At 33.5% G+C, this 17,955-nt stretch overlaps 1 protein-coding gene across 2 annotated transcripts in view; it reads left to right on the top strand.

Moving 5' to 3' along the window:
* The window catches only part of EIF4E (eukaryotic translation initiation factor 4E), a 38,483-nt gene extending 25,262 nt beyond the window's left edge, over positions 1 to 13,221 (top strand). Inside the window, exons 3-7 of one of the 2 annotated variants that reach the window (XM_055587766.1) lie at positions 3,856 to 3,951; positions 6,744 to 6,807; positions 7,496 to 7,609; positions 9,736 to 9,875; positions 11,935 to 13,221. In XM_055587766.1, the coding sequence (XP_055443741.1) occupies positions 3,856 to 3,951; positions 6,744 to 6,807; positions 7,496 to 7,609; positions 9,736 to 9,875; positions 11,935 to 12,049 (529 nt within the window). In that variant the 3' untranslated portion in view covers positions 12,050 to 13,221. The remainder of the gene's footprint in view (positions 1 to 3,855; positions 3,952 to 6,743; positions 6,808 to 7,495; positions 7,610 to 9,735; positions 9,876 to 11,934) is intronic. The other variant, XM_055587764.1, reaches the window with a different exon arrangement.
* The last annotated feature ends 4,734 nt before the right edge of the window (positions 13,222 to 17,955 follow it).

The following is a 17,955-nucleotide window of genomic DNA, read 5'->3' as shown; positions in this document are numbered from 1 at the left end:
TACTGTGGATTGTCAGCCAGTGTGTGAAATACCAAAGGTCAAATAGTTGATAAAAGGAAAAAATTCTTCCTCAGGAAAGATTGTGCCAAAGTAATACCAAGTTGGACAATTGATTAGTGGCAGTTTTATATAGTTCATCCTAGCAGCAATACTAAAACCTTTAAAGTATTTTCCCCCATCTTTTCAGTGGTATTGTATAAAAAGCTCACTGTCTTCTGTCTGTGAACACAGTTCTTCATGTCGCTGTTACTGTGGGAGATCAAGGCATATATCCATCATAGCTTAAGATGAAATCTGAGATTCCTGAAAGGTGCCCTTATCAGTGAACAAACTGATTAAATCCTAAAATGAAGTCTGTGAGGATTTTAATTTCTCTTTAATTTCTATTTTTTGTGTAAAATAATATCAGAAACTGTTCTAAGACATTTTTGGTTCTGATTTTGGTAATTTCTTCATTATTTACTTTTTGTAAATAATTTTGTAAGGAATTATGTTTTCTTTTTAAAAAACCGCTATAGTATTATAAGAATGATTAAATCATTGAGGCACAAAGTATACGAAGTTTTCAGTTCAGTTCAGTTCAGTCGCTCAGTCGTGTCCGACTCCTTGCGACCCCATGAATCGCAGCACGCCAGGCACAAAGTTTTAAGTTTTCTGTTTTTCTCTGATATCTTCTTCCCCATTTTGTTTTGCTCCACTCCCCAAAATAGTCAGTATTAAAAATTTGGTTTGTATTTTTCCAAACCCTTTCAATGTACATATATATATATACTTTTTTTTTTAATACAGTATATCTATATGGTAAAATTTCCGAGTTCTTAGGCTTAAGACTGCCCATTATCTACCTTTGTAGACACTGCCAAATTATCCTCCTTTGTCTGCTTAGACTTACTGATTTCTACATCCTTGCCAACTGGTACCATCAATCTTTTAAATTTAATTGCTTGTCAGATTGGTTCTAGCTTAACTTGCGAAAACAATGTCTTATTGTTTTAAATGTGCATTTCTTCTATTGAAGTTTCAAACAGTTTTGTTCTAGACAGTTGCTTATTTGTGTTTTGACCTGTGAGAAGTCTGTTCAGTTCTTATTGTCTGTTATTTTCTTTTTGGTTATCTTTTCAAGTTTATTTCCAAGCATTGTACATTAGGGATGCTAACCCATCCAAGGGGGGATTAAGTTGAAATACACTTCCAAATCATTTGTCTTTTAACATTGTCTAAAGAGTTGTGTTATTTTAAAGGTTTTTTATTTTTATATAATCAAATACCAACTTTGCTCCATGGTTTCTGGGTTTCATGTCAGTCTTAAGAGAATTTTACCCACACAGTTATCCTTTTTTTTTTTTAACCCACACAATTAACACATTTAATAGCAGCCTAGAAGTCTTCTTGCATTTGGGCTCATGACCCCTTCACATTCTTAAAAATTATTGAGGATTCCACAGTGTTTTACAGGTTATGTAGATTTTCATCTATTTTCATTTGCTATATTAGAAAATAAAATAAATCTCAAAAAATAATTATGAATATCTCCTTCCTTTGATACTAGGTTTCTTGCAGGTTAGTTGCAATGTAGAATCTGAAACCACATCCAATAACTTTTTTCTACTCTGTTACTTTAAAATCCATTCATCTGTCTTGCATTTGGAATATATCCTTCTTCACTCATGCATACCACTGGTCATTTAGAAAATACTGGTTCAGTGAGTTTGTAGATCTAAATATTGGCATTTTTCATTATATGATATCAAAACAATAACATTATCATTACTAAATGCCTCAGAAATGTACCCAAGTTTTGTTTAATTGTCGTGCTCAGTGATACCTGCAGGCTTGCCAAAATTCTGATTTTTCTCCTGAAAGCTTAAATTTTAGCAACATGCTCACTCTGTTCATTTTTCAAGAAGTAACCATAATTGATCAGCCGATTCTTCCAAGTAAAAGTGGAGTTCTTTGAAAAAGCGACTAGTTCTCCTCACAACTCAATTGTCTAAGCATTGTATTTGGTATGCAGAAGTATTTTTTGTACAGGAAAAACGTGCACAGATTGAAATTTAATAAAACAAGTATTTTATTACTGTTTCATTAGTGGCATTCTTAACTGAAACTGACAGTTATTCTTCTGAGAGTTGGTGATAATACAGAGCAGTGACAAATGGTTGACATGGGTGCCACTGTATGATTCTTGTTATGTGCATCACTGCTAGGTTTACTGTTGTTTTTGCATCATCAGTGAAAATGTCAACACAGTGAAAAATAAAATATCTTAGGATTTTTATGAAATAGTTTTTACTCATCAGTGTTCCTGAAAGGGTTTTAAGATGCCTACGGGGACTTGTAAACCACATTCTAAGAACTGTTGATAGGCACTTAAGATGTTTCCAGTTTTCCAAATTTAAGAACATTATTGGACAAATATTTTTGCTTAGTCATCCAGTCATTTTCTTAGAATAAACCTTTAATCAGATCAGATCAGATCAGTCTCTCAGTCATGTCCGACTCTTTGTGACCCCATGAATCGCAGCACGCCAGGCCTCCCTGTTCATCACCAACTCCCGGAGTTCACCCAGACTCACGTCCATCGAGTCAGTGATGCCATCCAGCCATCTTATCCTCTGTCGTCCCCTTCTCCTCCTGCCCCCAATCCCTCCCAGCATCAGAGTCTTTTCCAGTGAGTCAACTCTTCTCATGAGGTGGCCAAAGTACTGGAGTTTCAGCTTTAGCATCATTCCTTCCAAAGAAATCCCAGGACTGATCTCCTTCAGAATGGATTGGTTGGATCTCCTTGCAGTTCAAGGGACTCTCAAGAGTTTAATGGCTGCCTGCAAGTTTTTTTTTAAAAGATGGAATGGAATTTTATTATTTTCAGTTGAGGTGTAACAATTTCAAATGTACAACACAGTGATTCAGTATTTGTATGTATTGTGGAATGATCATAATCAACATCTATCACAATACATATTTATAATTTCTTTTATAATGAGAACTTGTAAGATTTAGTCTCTTCACAACTTTCAAATTTGCAGTGCAGTATTACGAACTATATTTACTATGTTACTATGTTGTACGTTGCATCCCCATGATTTATTTTATAACTGGAAGTTTGTACCACTTGAAGGTCGTGCATTTCCCCACCCCTTTGCCTCTGGGAACCACAAGTCTGTTCACTGTATCAGTGAGCTTGGGGTGGGTTTTTCTCCTTTTTTAATGCTTTTTTTAGATTCCATGTATAAGCAAAATCATATAGTATTTGTTTTTCCTGTCTAGTGTGTGATTTATTTAACTTGTTAGAAAGTCCTATGGTCCATCCTTCTCTTTTATGACTGAATAATCCATTGAATATACACATTCATACATACATACATATTTTCTTTTTTCACTCCTTGATGAACATTTAAGTTGCTTCTGTATCTTAAGCTCTTGTAAAGCTGTACTAATCATGGGGATTCATATATCTTTTTCAAGTTAGTATTTTCATTTTTTCAGATAATATCCAGAAGTGGAATTGCTGGATCAAATGGTAGTTCTGTTTTTAATTTTTTCAGGAAAGACTGAATTAGTTTTAGAAATCCAGGGTACAGTACTTGATACTGTGTGTTTAATAGTTTTTCTGCCTTTGCTTTTTCAAAATATTTTTTTCCTTGATCAGGGGTTGGCAAATACAAATTACCAAGTAGGTGTTGAAATGCATCTTATTTTTTATGTCTGAGATTATCAAGCATTGATCATAAAGTTATAAAATATATGTCTACTTGGAAAACTGTCTTCAGACAACATTTTTATTAGTAAGTGAAACTCACTGCTGCTTTGAACAAGGATGTAAAACTTCTGTTGACACTGACTTTCTGTTTTTAGATGGGCACTCTGGTTTTTTAAAAATGATAAAAGCAAAACTTGGCAAGCAAACCTTCGATTGATCTCTAAGTTTGATACTGTTGAAGACTTTTGGGCGTAAGTAACCATTTTAGGATGTTTGTTTTATTGTGTACTTTTTTATTTTAAGTTGTATTCGCAAAAAGAAGGGTAAGGAATAGTTAATATTTACTTTTTTGCTTGTTCATCTTCTCACAACTGTTAGAATTGGTGATTATTTCTCACCAGTTTTAGAAAGCTTCCATCTTGTCATCATTTAGCTCTGCCTACTCTCTATTCCTTGTCCTAAGATATCATTCATTGAGAATCCTTTATTGTCACTGGAACTTCTGACAACTTTTAGGACCTTGTCCCCTTTCTTGGTTACCTAGGCAAATTTGCTCTATTTTTATTCCAGAGCTTTCTTAGGAAAAGAATGCTTTTCTTAGCATTTCTGCAGATTCTTTTTAGTATAAACTGTGGATTTCCTGTGATAAAGATTCTGAGATTTCAAAGGCCAAACTGCTCATAAATCAGAGTTTGTCAAAGAATGACAGTATCTGTGATGATAGATAATTTTATTACACTTAGTGGTCAACTTAAGAATACTTGAAATATTTTTGAGATTTTGTTTCAGATTTAGCAATATAATTTAATTTAGAGCTATAAAGTTCTTTGCAAGAAATTTTGGAATATTGATTCTTTAAAAACAGTTTATTTAGTTATGTCTTATTTGCTTGAAAAATATATAGGGAGAAACTGTTGGAGAACATGAAAGATACAGCTTATTAAAAACGTGTTTAAGAGCTGTAAATTATCGAGCAGTTATCTAAGTATTCTAATTTGTTCAGTTGGTGTATTTTGGATCATAGCAGTGATGTGATTCCTATGTTTTAATGTTAATACTTGGGTGTATCACACAGATAGATTGTGGTTAGAAAATTATAAATTAATAGATTATGATTTAAAATTTTATACATATGATGTATACTTCAAATGCATACTAAACTAGGCATTTAGTATGCATTTGAATCACTGAAAACAAACAAAGCATAGGATAATGAAAACTATGTTGAGATCACTTGGGTCACTTTTAATTGAACTTAAGGGCTTTTTTTTTTAAAACAAAATTTAATTTAGTGAAAAAAAATTTTTTAAATGAACTACATTTGAAACTCTCAGTAATTCATAGGCCTAGTTAAATTATGGTTCTGTTTTGCCCTTCATCAAAACATTGAGTGTTTTTCTTCTCTAATTGTATTTATTCAAGAGTTTTCTGAAACATAATAGTCTCCAGTATCCTGTGGAGGAGGGGAGAGCAAGAGTCCTGAGCCATTCTCCCACTGAATAAGATTTGCATTTATCTAAGTTTGTTTGGCTGTCACCAGTTTTACATAATTATATATCTAAGTGACCTCTAATTAGAACATGACGCCACAGTTTTTAGGTATGTTGTAAGCAGTGTTATTGCTTAGTGGATTATTATGCCATAATTGAGGGATAAACCCTTACGCTTTCTATTTTTGTCACTTAGTTTCTCACGTTTGGGGGGCAAATTTAACGAAACAGCTATTGAGATTCCTTTTTTTTAATCTAGTCTTGTCTGTAGCATTAGGATTCTATTTAAGTGTGCCATTACAGATTCTAATTGTAAACTTAAAAAGAGACCTTAGAGCATGATTAAGGAGAAAGAAGGCAGCAGAAAGAAGCGTTGGTCTTTTCTACTTTGAATGCCATTGAAGAATGTCCCTTCCATACTAGACATTAATTGTATAGAAATGGTGGTTCTAATTCTGTAGTTACTGTTAGTATCCATGACTCTCTTCTTGCCTAGTGGAATCTTGTCAGCGATAATCTAGTTTGGAAAGAGTTACTATTAGATAGAAAAACCCAACAAGCTGTATGCTGTCTTAATGTTCTCTCATTCAAACTGGATTTGTTGTTAAACTGTGGGATGTCATCCAAAGAATCCTTGACTCTTTCTTAAAACTCTACATGAAATACTCACAGACTGGGTTAAAATAGCAGTAAGAAAATCTTACTAAGGGAAATAATACCCTCCGTGTGGTATTACTGCTAGTCGTATAAAATCATCACTTCTGTATAAAATACTGGAGACAGGAAAGGCATTCTTACTCTATTGCCAGTTTTATAACAATTTTGCTATGGTAGACTTCAAGATCAACTGATCCAATCTAGCATTCTACCTTCAGGCTAGTGGAATACCTAATTCATCCCAAATGTTAATCTGTTACATTGCTATTTGGGAAATAGTTTAGAAATACACATTCTGTGGTTCCAGCCTATATTTAAGGAATTAAAATTCTAAGAAGTAGGATGTGGAACTGTTCTGTCTTTAAAAGCTCCCCCAAAGATTATTATGCTTGCTGACTTAAACTAGTAATGGTGTGTGGTGTTTGGGAACTATTGATCTTTTCCACTCTTGGGTACTTTCACAAATAATAATAATGTTGACTTAGTTTAGTCATGCAATCCTGATGATCAGGGAGTTTTGTCTTACTTTCTCTAGATTTGTCTTTTTGTGTGTTTAAAATGGCTTATTAGCCTCATGGATTCTTTACTTAAAGCCATCTGGTACATCTCTTCTCAGTTTCTTATAATAATGTGTATATATTAAGTTAACTAATACACCAAAATTGTCAGGATAAAATCACTGAAGATATTTTCTAAAAATCATCAGATGTTGATTCTTAAAGCTGACTGTTATTAAGATCTGTTTGGTCTGTTTCAGAAATTGACTCCATAGGGGGAAAAAAGTAAATGAGCTTTTTATCTTGTTTATTTTTATCATATTCTCTGAATGTACACATAAATACCTAAACTCTGCACTACATTTTCTATGTTTATAATTGTTCTTTTCTTTTACCTAGTCTGTACAACCATATCCAGTTGTCTAGTAATTTAATGCCTGGCTGTGACTACTCACTTTTTAAGGTATGCTTAATTGGTGACTTCATGTATTTATTATAAGACTGGACCATTCAGGTATTCATTAAAATCTTACCACGAACTTAGAAATAGTTAATGTTGTGATGCTTGGAGAATAATTATATTAGCTTTACCATATTTTAGCATAAGTATATTTTGGCTTCTTTTAGTATAAATAATTGAAATTAAGTGAGAATTTGGCTGTATGGGCACATACTGTGATTGATTTTGAGGAGAGCTTTGATTATCCACTCCTATTTCTTTATATACTTGAGCAGACCGAAGTGCAGAGTTTGTCAGGAGTATGTGTGTCCTTGAGATACTTACGAGTTTTGTCAGCTGTTAGTGGGTGGGACAGTCATTAGCTTTCTGAAGTGGTGTAACTTTCATATGTATTTTTCAGATATAGAAATGTGTATAGCTTCTCAAAGGTGTATGTTACTCAGAACCTCCAAAGTATGTTACTTCAGAACCTCCAAATTAAGTCAAACCCAAGATTTGAGTGCCCTAGTCAAGGCTCTGTTTTTGCAATCCCATGCCTCTAGCTTTGTTTTGTGTGCTTTCCCACTACCTCAATAACAGTTTTATGAGTATAAAGTAAACAATTAACACGGTTGTTGCTTACTGTTTTTAGTCATTATCTTAAGTTAAACTAACAATATTGTCTCATAATGTTGTATCCCTAACCTTGTAGGATGGTATTGAGCCTATGTGGGAAGATGAGAAAAACAAACGAGGAGGACGATGGCTAATTACACTGAACAAGCAGCAGAGACGAAGTGACCTCGATCGTTTTTGGCTAGAGACAGTAAGGTTTTACAATTATAAAGCTGTTTTTGATACTAAAACTTTGTTGTCGTTGTTATTCAGTTGCTAAGTTGTTTCTGACTCTGCAACCCCATGAACTGCAGCACTCCAGGCTTCCCTGTCCTTCACTATCTCCCATAGTTTGTTCAAACTCCTATCCATTGAGTCAGTGACACCATCCAACCATTTCATCCTCTGTTGCCCTCTTCTCCTCTTGCCCTTAATTTTTCCCATCATCAGGGTCTTCTATAATGAGTCAGCTTTTTGCATCATGTATCCAAAGTATTGGAGCCTCAGCAGCAGTCCTTTCAATGAATATTCAGAGTTGATTTCCTTTAGGATTGATTGGTGTGATCTCCTTGCTGTCCACGGGACTCTCAAGAATCTTTTACAGCACCACAAGAGTCTTCTCCAGCACTGCAGTTGGGAAGCATCAATTCTTCGGTGCTCACCCTTCTTTATAGCCCACCTCTAACATCCATACATGACCACTGGAAAAACTATAGCTTTGACTATACGGACCTTTGTCAGCAAAGTGATATCTCTGCTTTTTAATATGCTATCTAGGTTTGTCATAGCTGTTCTTCCAAGGAGCAAGTGTCTTTTAATTTTGTGGCTGCAGTCACCGTCCACAGTGATTATGGAGCCCTAGAAAATGAAATCTGACTCTTGTTTCCCACATTTTCCCCATCTGTTTGCCATGACGTGATAGGACCAGATGCCATTATTTTCATTTTTTTGAATGTTGAGCTTTAAAAAGCCAGCTTTTTCACTGTCCTCTTTCACCTTCATCAAGAGGCTCTTCCTCTTCACTTTCTGCCATTAAAGTGGTAGAAAACTTTGTTCCTTTTTCTTTTTTTTTACTTTGTTCCTTTTTCATTGGTTACTCAAAGAGAAGATAAGGATGCCCACTCTAGAAATCTAGACCAGGAGTTAATTTTGTTCTATCATGTGAATGAATCTTGTATACTTTTACTAGTAGAGTAAAATGCCCTGCTACATATTACAAATCCAGAAAGTGATTGGCAGTTGACTGACTTTCCACAATAAGGTCATCCTAGTCATTTCATTAAATTCAGAATTGTGGTAACTTTCACATTTTGTATGATACAAGTTTTTACAGTCCTTAGAGTATTGCTCTGTGCACTCAACTTTTTAGATCCGTGAAGGAAATGGTGAAATTGTAGCTTGATATCATTCAGCTTATATGTTGTGATATAATTTGGAACTTTAGGCTTCATACGACATTTATTAAATTGAGATAATAGACGTTTTCTCTAGTGAAAGGTTTTAAGCCCCAGGTTTTTAAGATCAGGGATTATAGTCTTTTTGTATCCTGAACACTGGTCTGGTCTGTAGTTAGCATATTAAGCGTGCCACATGGCATGTACAATCTTAGTTCCCTGACCAGGATCGAACCTGAGCCCTCTGCCATGGAAGCATGGAGTCTTAACCACTGGACCACCAGGGAAGTTCCTGGTTAGCGCTTACTAAGTTGAGCAATAAAAAATATTTCAGTAAATGGCTTTTATTGAGGAAAAACTTAATTTTCTTTTGGGAGAGATTATCAGTAAATACCATGTTAGAACTCTTTATTAAGTCATTTCAGTTTTGCAAGATGACAAAAGTTGTGGAGACGGATGGTGGTACAGTGTGAATATACTTAATGTTACTAAACCATCCACTTAAAAATGGTTAAAATGGTAAATTTTATGTTACGTATTTACCATATTTTTTTAAAAAAATTAGGGAAAGTTCATGAAAAGCAACAGGAACAAGAGGCATTTCATCCATGAGCAGCTTTTTCATTTATTCCATTAAAACTTGTTTACTGGCAAGTGTAGCAGCAGCAGAGCAAATGAATATTAGTAAAATAATTCACCTTTTTTGTGCCCTGACATCAGTTTCCCAGTTTACTGAAAAAGTTAGCAAAACTGTTAATGTTTTTGGTATTAAAGAATCAAATTAACAGTTTTTTAAAGGCCAGGACAAAAAACTATATATATAAAACTCTAGATTTTAAAAACTTTCTTAGCTTTGTATATAAATATATGAGACATTTTGCAACTTAAAGAAGCTGTTTATAACCTGTTGAATGTAATTTGAAATTGAGTTTTTTCTTTTAAGCTGCTGTGCCTTATTGGAGAATCTTTTGATGACTACAGTGATGATGTATGTGGAGCTGTTGTTAATGTTAGAGCTAAAGGTGATAAAATAGCAATATGGACTACTGAATGTGAAAACAGGGAAGCTGTTACACATATAGGGTAAGTTTTGCTGTTTGTGTACTTTTAAAATAGATAACTAAAAGCAGAACTGCTTTTTAAAAAATAATGTTTATGTAGATCATTATTTTTCTTGTTTTCATGAACACTTTTATAACCTTGAACTGCTGTATTGGTATTCTATGTCTGGTTCATCCTTTTTCATTTCTGTAAAATTTCTTTTTCCTATCAGTGGTGTATAGAATCACTGGAACACTGTTTTAGCATGTCACATTTTATTTATCAAACGAGAATGTGTCTTTTCCTTAATGTACTTTAAAAACCACAGTGCTTATGTATAATACTCAATACGCTTGGTGAATATTGGCAAATGGTATATGTGTATTTTGCCACATATGTGTACACGTACATGAAATTTACATTGAGATATAAGTGACAGTAGCTTGGTTTTGTCCCTGCTTAAAACCTACATGTATATATTTTAAAACTTTTTGGCAAATATTACTATTTGCAAAAATTGCCTATCCTTTTTTTCCCCCTCAAATGTCAGTCAGTGTTAATTTTTACTAAATTTAAATTAGTAAAATTGAACTTTAAATTTTATATTGAAATTAAGTACAGGTCATAAGTCTCAATATGTTTGATTTGCCCCTTTGTATGTTGATTTTTCCAACAGTATGAATTCTATGAACATAATTCCTTTCTGGATTAAAAGGTGTGGGGATTTTCTAGGTTTCATTTTCCAGAGGGTTTCTATAAGAGAAAATTGATAATTGATTGTCATCATATTCCTGATGTTTTTGTCGGCATTGAATCTTATTGATTGTGAGGATCTCATATTTTGAAAATGTATTAAAGAAATTAGATATGAATTTCTTTCCTCAGGAAGATTTTTAATTGTGTCAGTGTTAACAGTTTTTGAAATCTTTATTTAAACATTTGACTTCAGTTTTTCAAGGAAGGATATTTTTCCGCCCATTTAAGCTGCATGGCTCAGTGCTCTTGCTTTCTGGGATTTTTAGTGATTAAGTATAATTGAAGGTACATTGTATCCTAATGTCAACTTGATATTAATTGTAATTTTAGTTATCATAAAATTATTTTTAAATACCTTATTCTAGGGAAGGTACTGAAATCTTCTGGAGGGTACAGTATGAATAAATTTTCCTGGTATACTGGAGGATTCCACTCCATGAAAATATATATATCTTTATTTTTGTTTCATTTGGTGCTTATTTTTAAAATTTGCTCTTCTCAGATACCAGATTTCTAGCCTGACCTATGATGTTCTCAGAGTATATGGTGATCTGTGCCCAGTTTTACCTTGTCAGCCTTAACTCTCATATTCACTTTTCTTGCTAGCTGTAGCCACTGAGCTTTATTTTTATTCCTCAGCCTTCAGATGTGCTTCATTCTCTTAGCATTATACTTTTGACCTCATAAATTTAAAAGGAGAGATTTCTTTGATTTCCAGGAGATTAGATCCTTCTTGTTAATGATATTGCAGCCCCTGTACTTACCCTCCTTGATACTCATCATATTTGTCCTTAAAATAGAATCACATATGATTTGAAAATATTACAAATTGCCTTCAAAGTGTTTAATTTTTGAGTGTGTTTTCTTGTCAGTAGTAGATAAGGTAAATATGTAATTGCAGTAACGTAAAATACTAAAGTTTGTATGTAAAATATAATTGAAGCATTTTAGATCAAAAAATTAAAATATGTGCATGCAATTGATTTTATACAAATTAATTTTGCATGTGATACAGCTCTACCATATGTATTTGTGATTATTTGTTTGTAAATAATCAAATAGTCTAAATTATAAATACCATAACCCCAAGGACTGTCCTTCCTTTGTTTATTATTAATTTATTGATAATTACCACAGTACCTGGTACATAGTAGATTCTCAAATATTGGTTAAATGATTAACCAAGATTGTAGTGAAAAGGAAGAGTATATTTTGCTAAAAAGAAAATGTGCAGTTTCTTATTTCACTCTCTAGTTTTTTTTTTTTTAATAAAGAATAGTAATGCTGGATTTGGGGTGTATGTTTGAATAAAAATTAATGGCTACTTTTCTTTTTCTTCCTATAGGAGGGTATACAAGGAAAGGTTAGGACTTCCTCCAAAGATAGTGATTGGTTATCAGTCCCATGCAGACACAGCTACTAAGAGCGGCTCCACCACTAAAAATAGGTTTGTTGTTTAAGAAGACACCTTCTGAGTATTCTCATAGGAGTCTGCGTCAAGCAATCGAGATTTGGGAGCTGAACCAAAGCCTCTTCAAAAGCAGAGTGGACTGCATTTAAATTTGATTTCCATCTAAATGTTGCTAAGATATAAGAGAAGTCTCATTCGCCTTTGTCTTGTACTTCTGTGTTCGTATTTTCTTTTTTTTTTTTTGGCTAGAGTGTCCATTATCTCAATCAAAGAATTACAGTACACATCATCCCCAGAATCCATAAATGTGTTCCTGGCCCACTCTGTAATAGCTTAATATAAATAACCATTACAAACACATTTGACCCATCTGCAATATTAAAAAAAAGAACTTGCATTTCTATACCTTACAAGAGAATGATTTTGTTTACGTTCCATTGTATGCAGGAGCATATTTTGCTGGTTTGAAAGAGTATGATGCATACAGTTTTCTGGCAATTTTCTTTGTTTCTTTTTACAGCATTATCTGTGCTGTACTCTTGCTGATGGCTGCTAGATTTTAATTTATTTGTTTCCCTACTTGATAACATTAGTGATTCTGATTTCAGTTTTTCATTTGTTTTGCTTTAGTTTTTCTTTCTCATGTAACATTGGTGAAGGATCCAGGAATATGACACAAAGGTGGAATAAACATTAATTTTGTGCATTCTTTGGTAATTTTTTTTTATAACTTAAAACTACAATGCTTTGCTACAAATTTATGCATTTCATTCAAATCAGTGATCTATGTTTGTGTGATTTCCTAAACTTAATTGTGGATTATAAAAAATGTAACATCATAATTACATTCCTAATTAGAATTAGTATGTCTGTTTTTGTATCTTTATGCTGTATTTTAACACTTTGTATTACTTAGGTTATTTTGCTTTGGTTAAAAAATTGGCTCAAGTAGAAAAGCGGTCCCATTCATATTAAGACAGTGTACAAAACTGTAAATAAAATGTGTACAGTGAATTGTCTTTTAGACAACTAGAATTGTCCTTTTATTTCTCCATCTCTGTAGAAGGAATTTGTATTTCTTATTGCAAGGCAGTCTCTATTGTGTCTTCTCTTGTAGTGTCTTCCACATGAACAGCATAAGTTTGGAGCATTAGTTTGGTTATTTTGTTTATTTTAATTTTTAATAAATTGAATAGGTAGCATCATATATATGAAATTAAATTGATGTGGCTTTTTTTTTGTTTTTTAATAAGGCACAGTCCTTTAGGCTTAGGTAAATAATGTACTCTTAATATGTTAAAACTCATGAAAATTGCCACCTTGAAGCATCACCATTTGATTGGTAGGGATAGTAGTTATAAAACTTGGTTGTTAACTGAGATGTTCTTCTTTAAGTGTCAAAATAATAACATAGGGAAAGACTTGTAGGTGATGGGGGTGTATGCATTAAGAATTTTGTTAGTGTTGCTGTCTAAAGAGAATTGGAATAAACAGGTTATGAAGACTCATATTTTTAATGATAAACTGGTGTATGGCTTTATGTAAAATTGAAAACTTGATCTACTCTTTAAGCAAATTTGAAAACAGCTTGTCTGTAATGCATAATTGTATATTTCAGATTTGATAAAATGAAATATAACTATTGTAGACAGAAGAGTGAGCTGAACTGTAGGTAGAATAATCATTAGTTGAGAGGAAATTTTGTCTCTAGATGGTGATTATGAATTAATCATTTAAAACTGGTAAGTTTGACAAAAATACTATGTAAAATAAATGTGAAATTAATAATACTGGTTTTATTGAAGAATTTAAAACAGTTGAGAGGATACCACAAGCTACCATCTGAGTACTCTCAATACCACCAACACCCCTTGTTCAGTATTCTATAAATACTGTGTCTTTTATATTTATAATCTCAACATATGTACCTAATAATATCTTGTTTAAATTTGGGTGATTGGTTAAGGTAACTTATTGTTTTTTAGTATATGTAGTTTGTGAACACTTAAGAGCTTGCTTAAAAGTAACAGTAGTAGTGTTTGTATGTTGGCAGTGGGTGGCATTGGAGGAATGTATCAGAAATCAGTGCTTTATTAATTCTAGCATGTAGTCCATTTTAAGAAGCATCAGCCTTTGAGAGTCGAGAAGAAATAATGCATTAAATGTACACAGTTCTAAATTGTTAAGAATCCTAATTTATGGCATTTTATTATCCTCCTCATTATCAGCTGAGAATCACAATTGGTTTTAAGTCTTTTTTTCTAGTGTGGGTGGAATGATTCTGAATGTCTTTTGGCAAATATCACTTAAATATCACAATAACTTGCAAACTTTATAACTATTAGCATCTTTTCTAAATATAAGATTAGATTGTACATGATTTTCTAATTTACTTTTTCCTTTCTGTTCAACAGGATATTATAGCTTAAATATATTTTCATAATAGATTATTTAAATAATCTTTAATGGATAATTAGTATTTCATCGTAAGGATATGCCATATTTCATTTAACCAATTTAATTGTTAAAATTCTAGTTCTTCAGAAGGATTTGAGTTATACTATGAAAGAATCAAAAAGTTAAAATCCTTACTTAGTACTTACTATATGCCAGGCAGTGTTCTAAGCACTTCACATGCACTTTAACCTGCACAATAACCATTTGATGTAGGTGCTCTTATCCCCTTTTTACAGATGAAGAAACAGAAACAGTGAGAATTTAAGTCACTTAGTATGGATTTGAGTCCTGGAAATTTTGTTCCAGAAATTCTGTAAAGCACATGATACAGTCTCAGAGGTATGGAGCCTACCTCATGGGCTACAGTAAATTGTACCAGATTGTAGTCAGTGTATATAGGTCAGAACATTTTAAATTTTACTTCCTTTGATAATGAAACGTATAAGAGATGGGGAACCCCTGAGGGTACTCTGTTCACACGCAGTCATTTGGCTTTTTTTCCTGAGAACATGGAAACAAAGGTACAGGAGTTTAGAGGTACATAGATCAAATGAATATTTTCATATCTGGTTTTAAGTATCTATGTCCTGTTATCTTCTAAGATAAATGGCAAAATAAAGTGAAGTTTTCAAGTTGAGATTCTTACATGCTGAAGTTTGCATTCAAAAGGATAATTTTAATTTACTAAGGCAGTGTGATAATGTGATGTTTTACATTTTAAAATTAAACAAGTTAATGACAAGTCTCTGTGCTACTTTTTATCTAATTGTTGGATTGGATGGTCTTCATTTACTGAGTAGAAGGAAAAAAGAGCTGAATTTTCTTACTCAAGAGTTAGGCCTGGATAAATACAAGGTTTCAGATCAAATTGATGTTAGGAAACAAAACCCTAGGTAGTGCTAGCAGGTGTCTCTAGACCAGTATAGAAATTGAGTATCTAGAAACTTGTACAGAAATCAGATATTGCTGTGACATTGTGTGTGTGGAAGTTGCTTCAGTTGTATCTGACTGTTGCCTACCAGGCTCCTCTGTCCGTGGAATTCTCCAAGCAAGAATACTGGAAGTGGGTTGCCATGCCCTCCTCCAGGGGGTCTTCCGACCCACGGATCACGCCCATGTCTCTCATGTCTCCTGCATTGGCAAGTGGGTTCTTTCCCTCTAGCACCACTCGGGAAGAAGTATGTGATATATATATATATATATACACACACACACACACACAATATTTATTTGTGACAGGAGTGTGCATTTTGGGGTTTAAACCTGCTCCTTTGTCACATACAGTTGGAGAGACACCACTCGTAGGTTGTCTTCTTCAGCAGTCAGGATCAGCTCATTTGCCCATCAGTTGCTTAAAGCAGCCAGCTTTATTATCTCTACTTCTCGTCTCACAGCTTACTGACTTAGTGTGGAAGTTTCAGCCCCAGTCTGTGGCATCTTTCAATAATACTTTGTTATATCTTGCTTACTGTGAATTTCAAAGTAGACATGAGGTAGTCATCCTAACACCTTGGATAGTTTCATGTTTTAAAATTCATGTGATTATTTTACTGCCAGAAGCAAAAAAATTGAAACTGGGTGTGAGATGAAATGTGCTATGCCTTTCCCAATTCACAGGAACAAGATTCCGTGTTTTTAATCTTGCCCCTTTTTCTTTTACTTCTGAGCTTATAAATTCTTAATAGTTTTGCACAGAAGTTATGCCCCTACTTTTTCTCCAAAAACACATTTTGAGTACCTCACTTTATTGTGCTGTAGATGCTGGATGTACAGAAGAAAATAGACTGGTCCCTGCTCTAAACTTTTAAAAGCGGATATCTATTCAAAATAATTCTATCTTTCCACAGTTTCTGCAAATAGCTTATATTATTGTAATAGAACTAGAGTTTCTGTTACTAGGGATTAGTAGTCTAGAGGTAAATATAAAACACCCTTTCAACACTTAGAGTGAGTCGAAATGGATCACACTACATAGGAGGACTGGACCAAACCCTCATGTGTAAATTACAGCTTTTGCAAGACAACTTCTACTTTACATTGCTGAAATCTGTATGACTGTCCAAGTAGTTTTGTGGGTGTGGCTCTTTTTCAGTTATGAGATTGTGCTAACTTCTACTTTACATTGCTGAAATCTGTATGACTGTCCAAGTAGTTTTGTGGGTGTGGCTCTTTTTCAGTTATGAGATTGTGCTTTTAAAAAGCTTCGTCGTTTTAGCATACTTTTGAATTTGTTGAAGGCTTTAAAATGTGATTATGTCTGCTCTGATGTGGTTTTGTAGATAGCAATTCTCCATTTAGTCACCTTTTTTTTTTTTTTTTAGTTTTTGACCAGACATAACACATACCTATTTTGACTACAGAAAGGTAGTCTTTCTACACAAGGTGACAATTGCCCACCTTCTTCAATCCTACTTTTCTTTTTCAAGGTACCACTCAAATTTCTTACATATGTCTAAGAATTTTCTGTGCATACACCAGGTACGTGTGACTTTTTTCTTTGGACCCAAATCATTCAGCATTGTTTTCTCATTTAATAATCTTGGAAAGTTCAGTTTTACATGTCATAACACATATAAAGCTTTTATATTCTAGTGATTGATTATATGAATGTATGCCTTATTGAAGGACTGGGTTCCTTCCTTGCTTGCTTGTAATTTTTGTCTTTACGTTTTCCCAGTGTAAGTTGTAGTCTTACCTTTGCATAGTATACTTCTTTTGATATAAAAGCAATTTCCTTTTTTTTGTTGTTTAGTTGCTAAGTCGTGTCCAAGTCTTTGCAAGTCTGTGGGCTGAAGCCAGCCAGGCTCCTCTGTCCACGGAATTTCCCAGGCAAGAATACTGGAGTGGGTTGTCATTTCCTACTCCAGGGGTCTTCTGAAACCAGGGATCAAACCTGCGTCTCCTCCTGGCCAGGTAGATTCTTTACCACTAAGCGACTTAGGAATCCCTTTTCTTTAGCACTAAATGGCCCTTAGTCTCTGCATTCCAAACCCAGACTGTTCTAATGTACATAAAAGGATCATCTTCAGTGTTGTAGTTGTGTTCTACAGAATGCTGCTTAGCAAGTTTTTCACTTTTGGTCCTCATGATATTTTTATGATCGATACTGTTTTATTTTCTTCTAATGAGCTAGTATTGTTTTAAAATACAAGTAAAATAGTTCTCTAGGTTAAACTTTTTCCAAAGGATAAGCATTAAGTTGTTAATTCTGTTTTAGGCTTGTAAACATTTAAAAAGCTTGAATCAGCACTGATAACAGGACCTAGTTTTGTTTTCAAGACTCAGACTGAATTTAACTTTGCAGTTTTTTTTAATTGAGAATATTTCCCAGATGCATCTTTATATTGTCATAAAAAGTTTCTTTTGGCACTGGTTTTGATTTTAAGGATGTTTGTTTTTCATAAGTTCCCATTTCACACATTTTTTTTCTCCTTTCAGAAAATCATTTACCTTTTCTTCATGCTTTTTTCAAGTGTTGCTATTTTATAAGAATTCTGT

Source organism: Bubalus kerabau, chromosome 7 (assembly GCF_029407905.1).
Source record: "Bubalus kerabau isolate K-KA32 ecotype Philippines breed swamp buffalo chromosome 7, PCC_UOA_SB_1v2, whole genome shotgun sequence".
NCBI lineage: Eukaryota > Metazoa > Chordata > Mammalia > Artiodactyla > Bovidae > Bubalus > Bubalus kerabau.
This window is presented reverse-complemented; position numbering and strand designations above follow the sequence as displayed.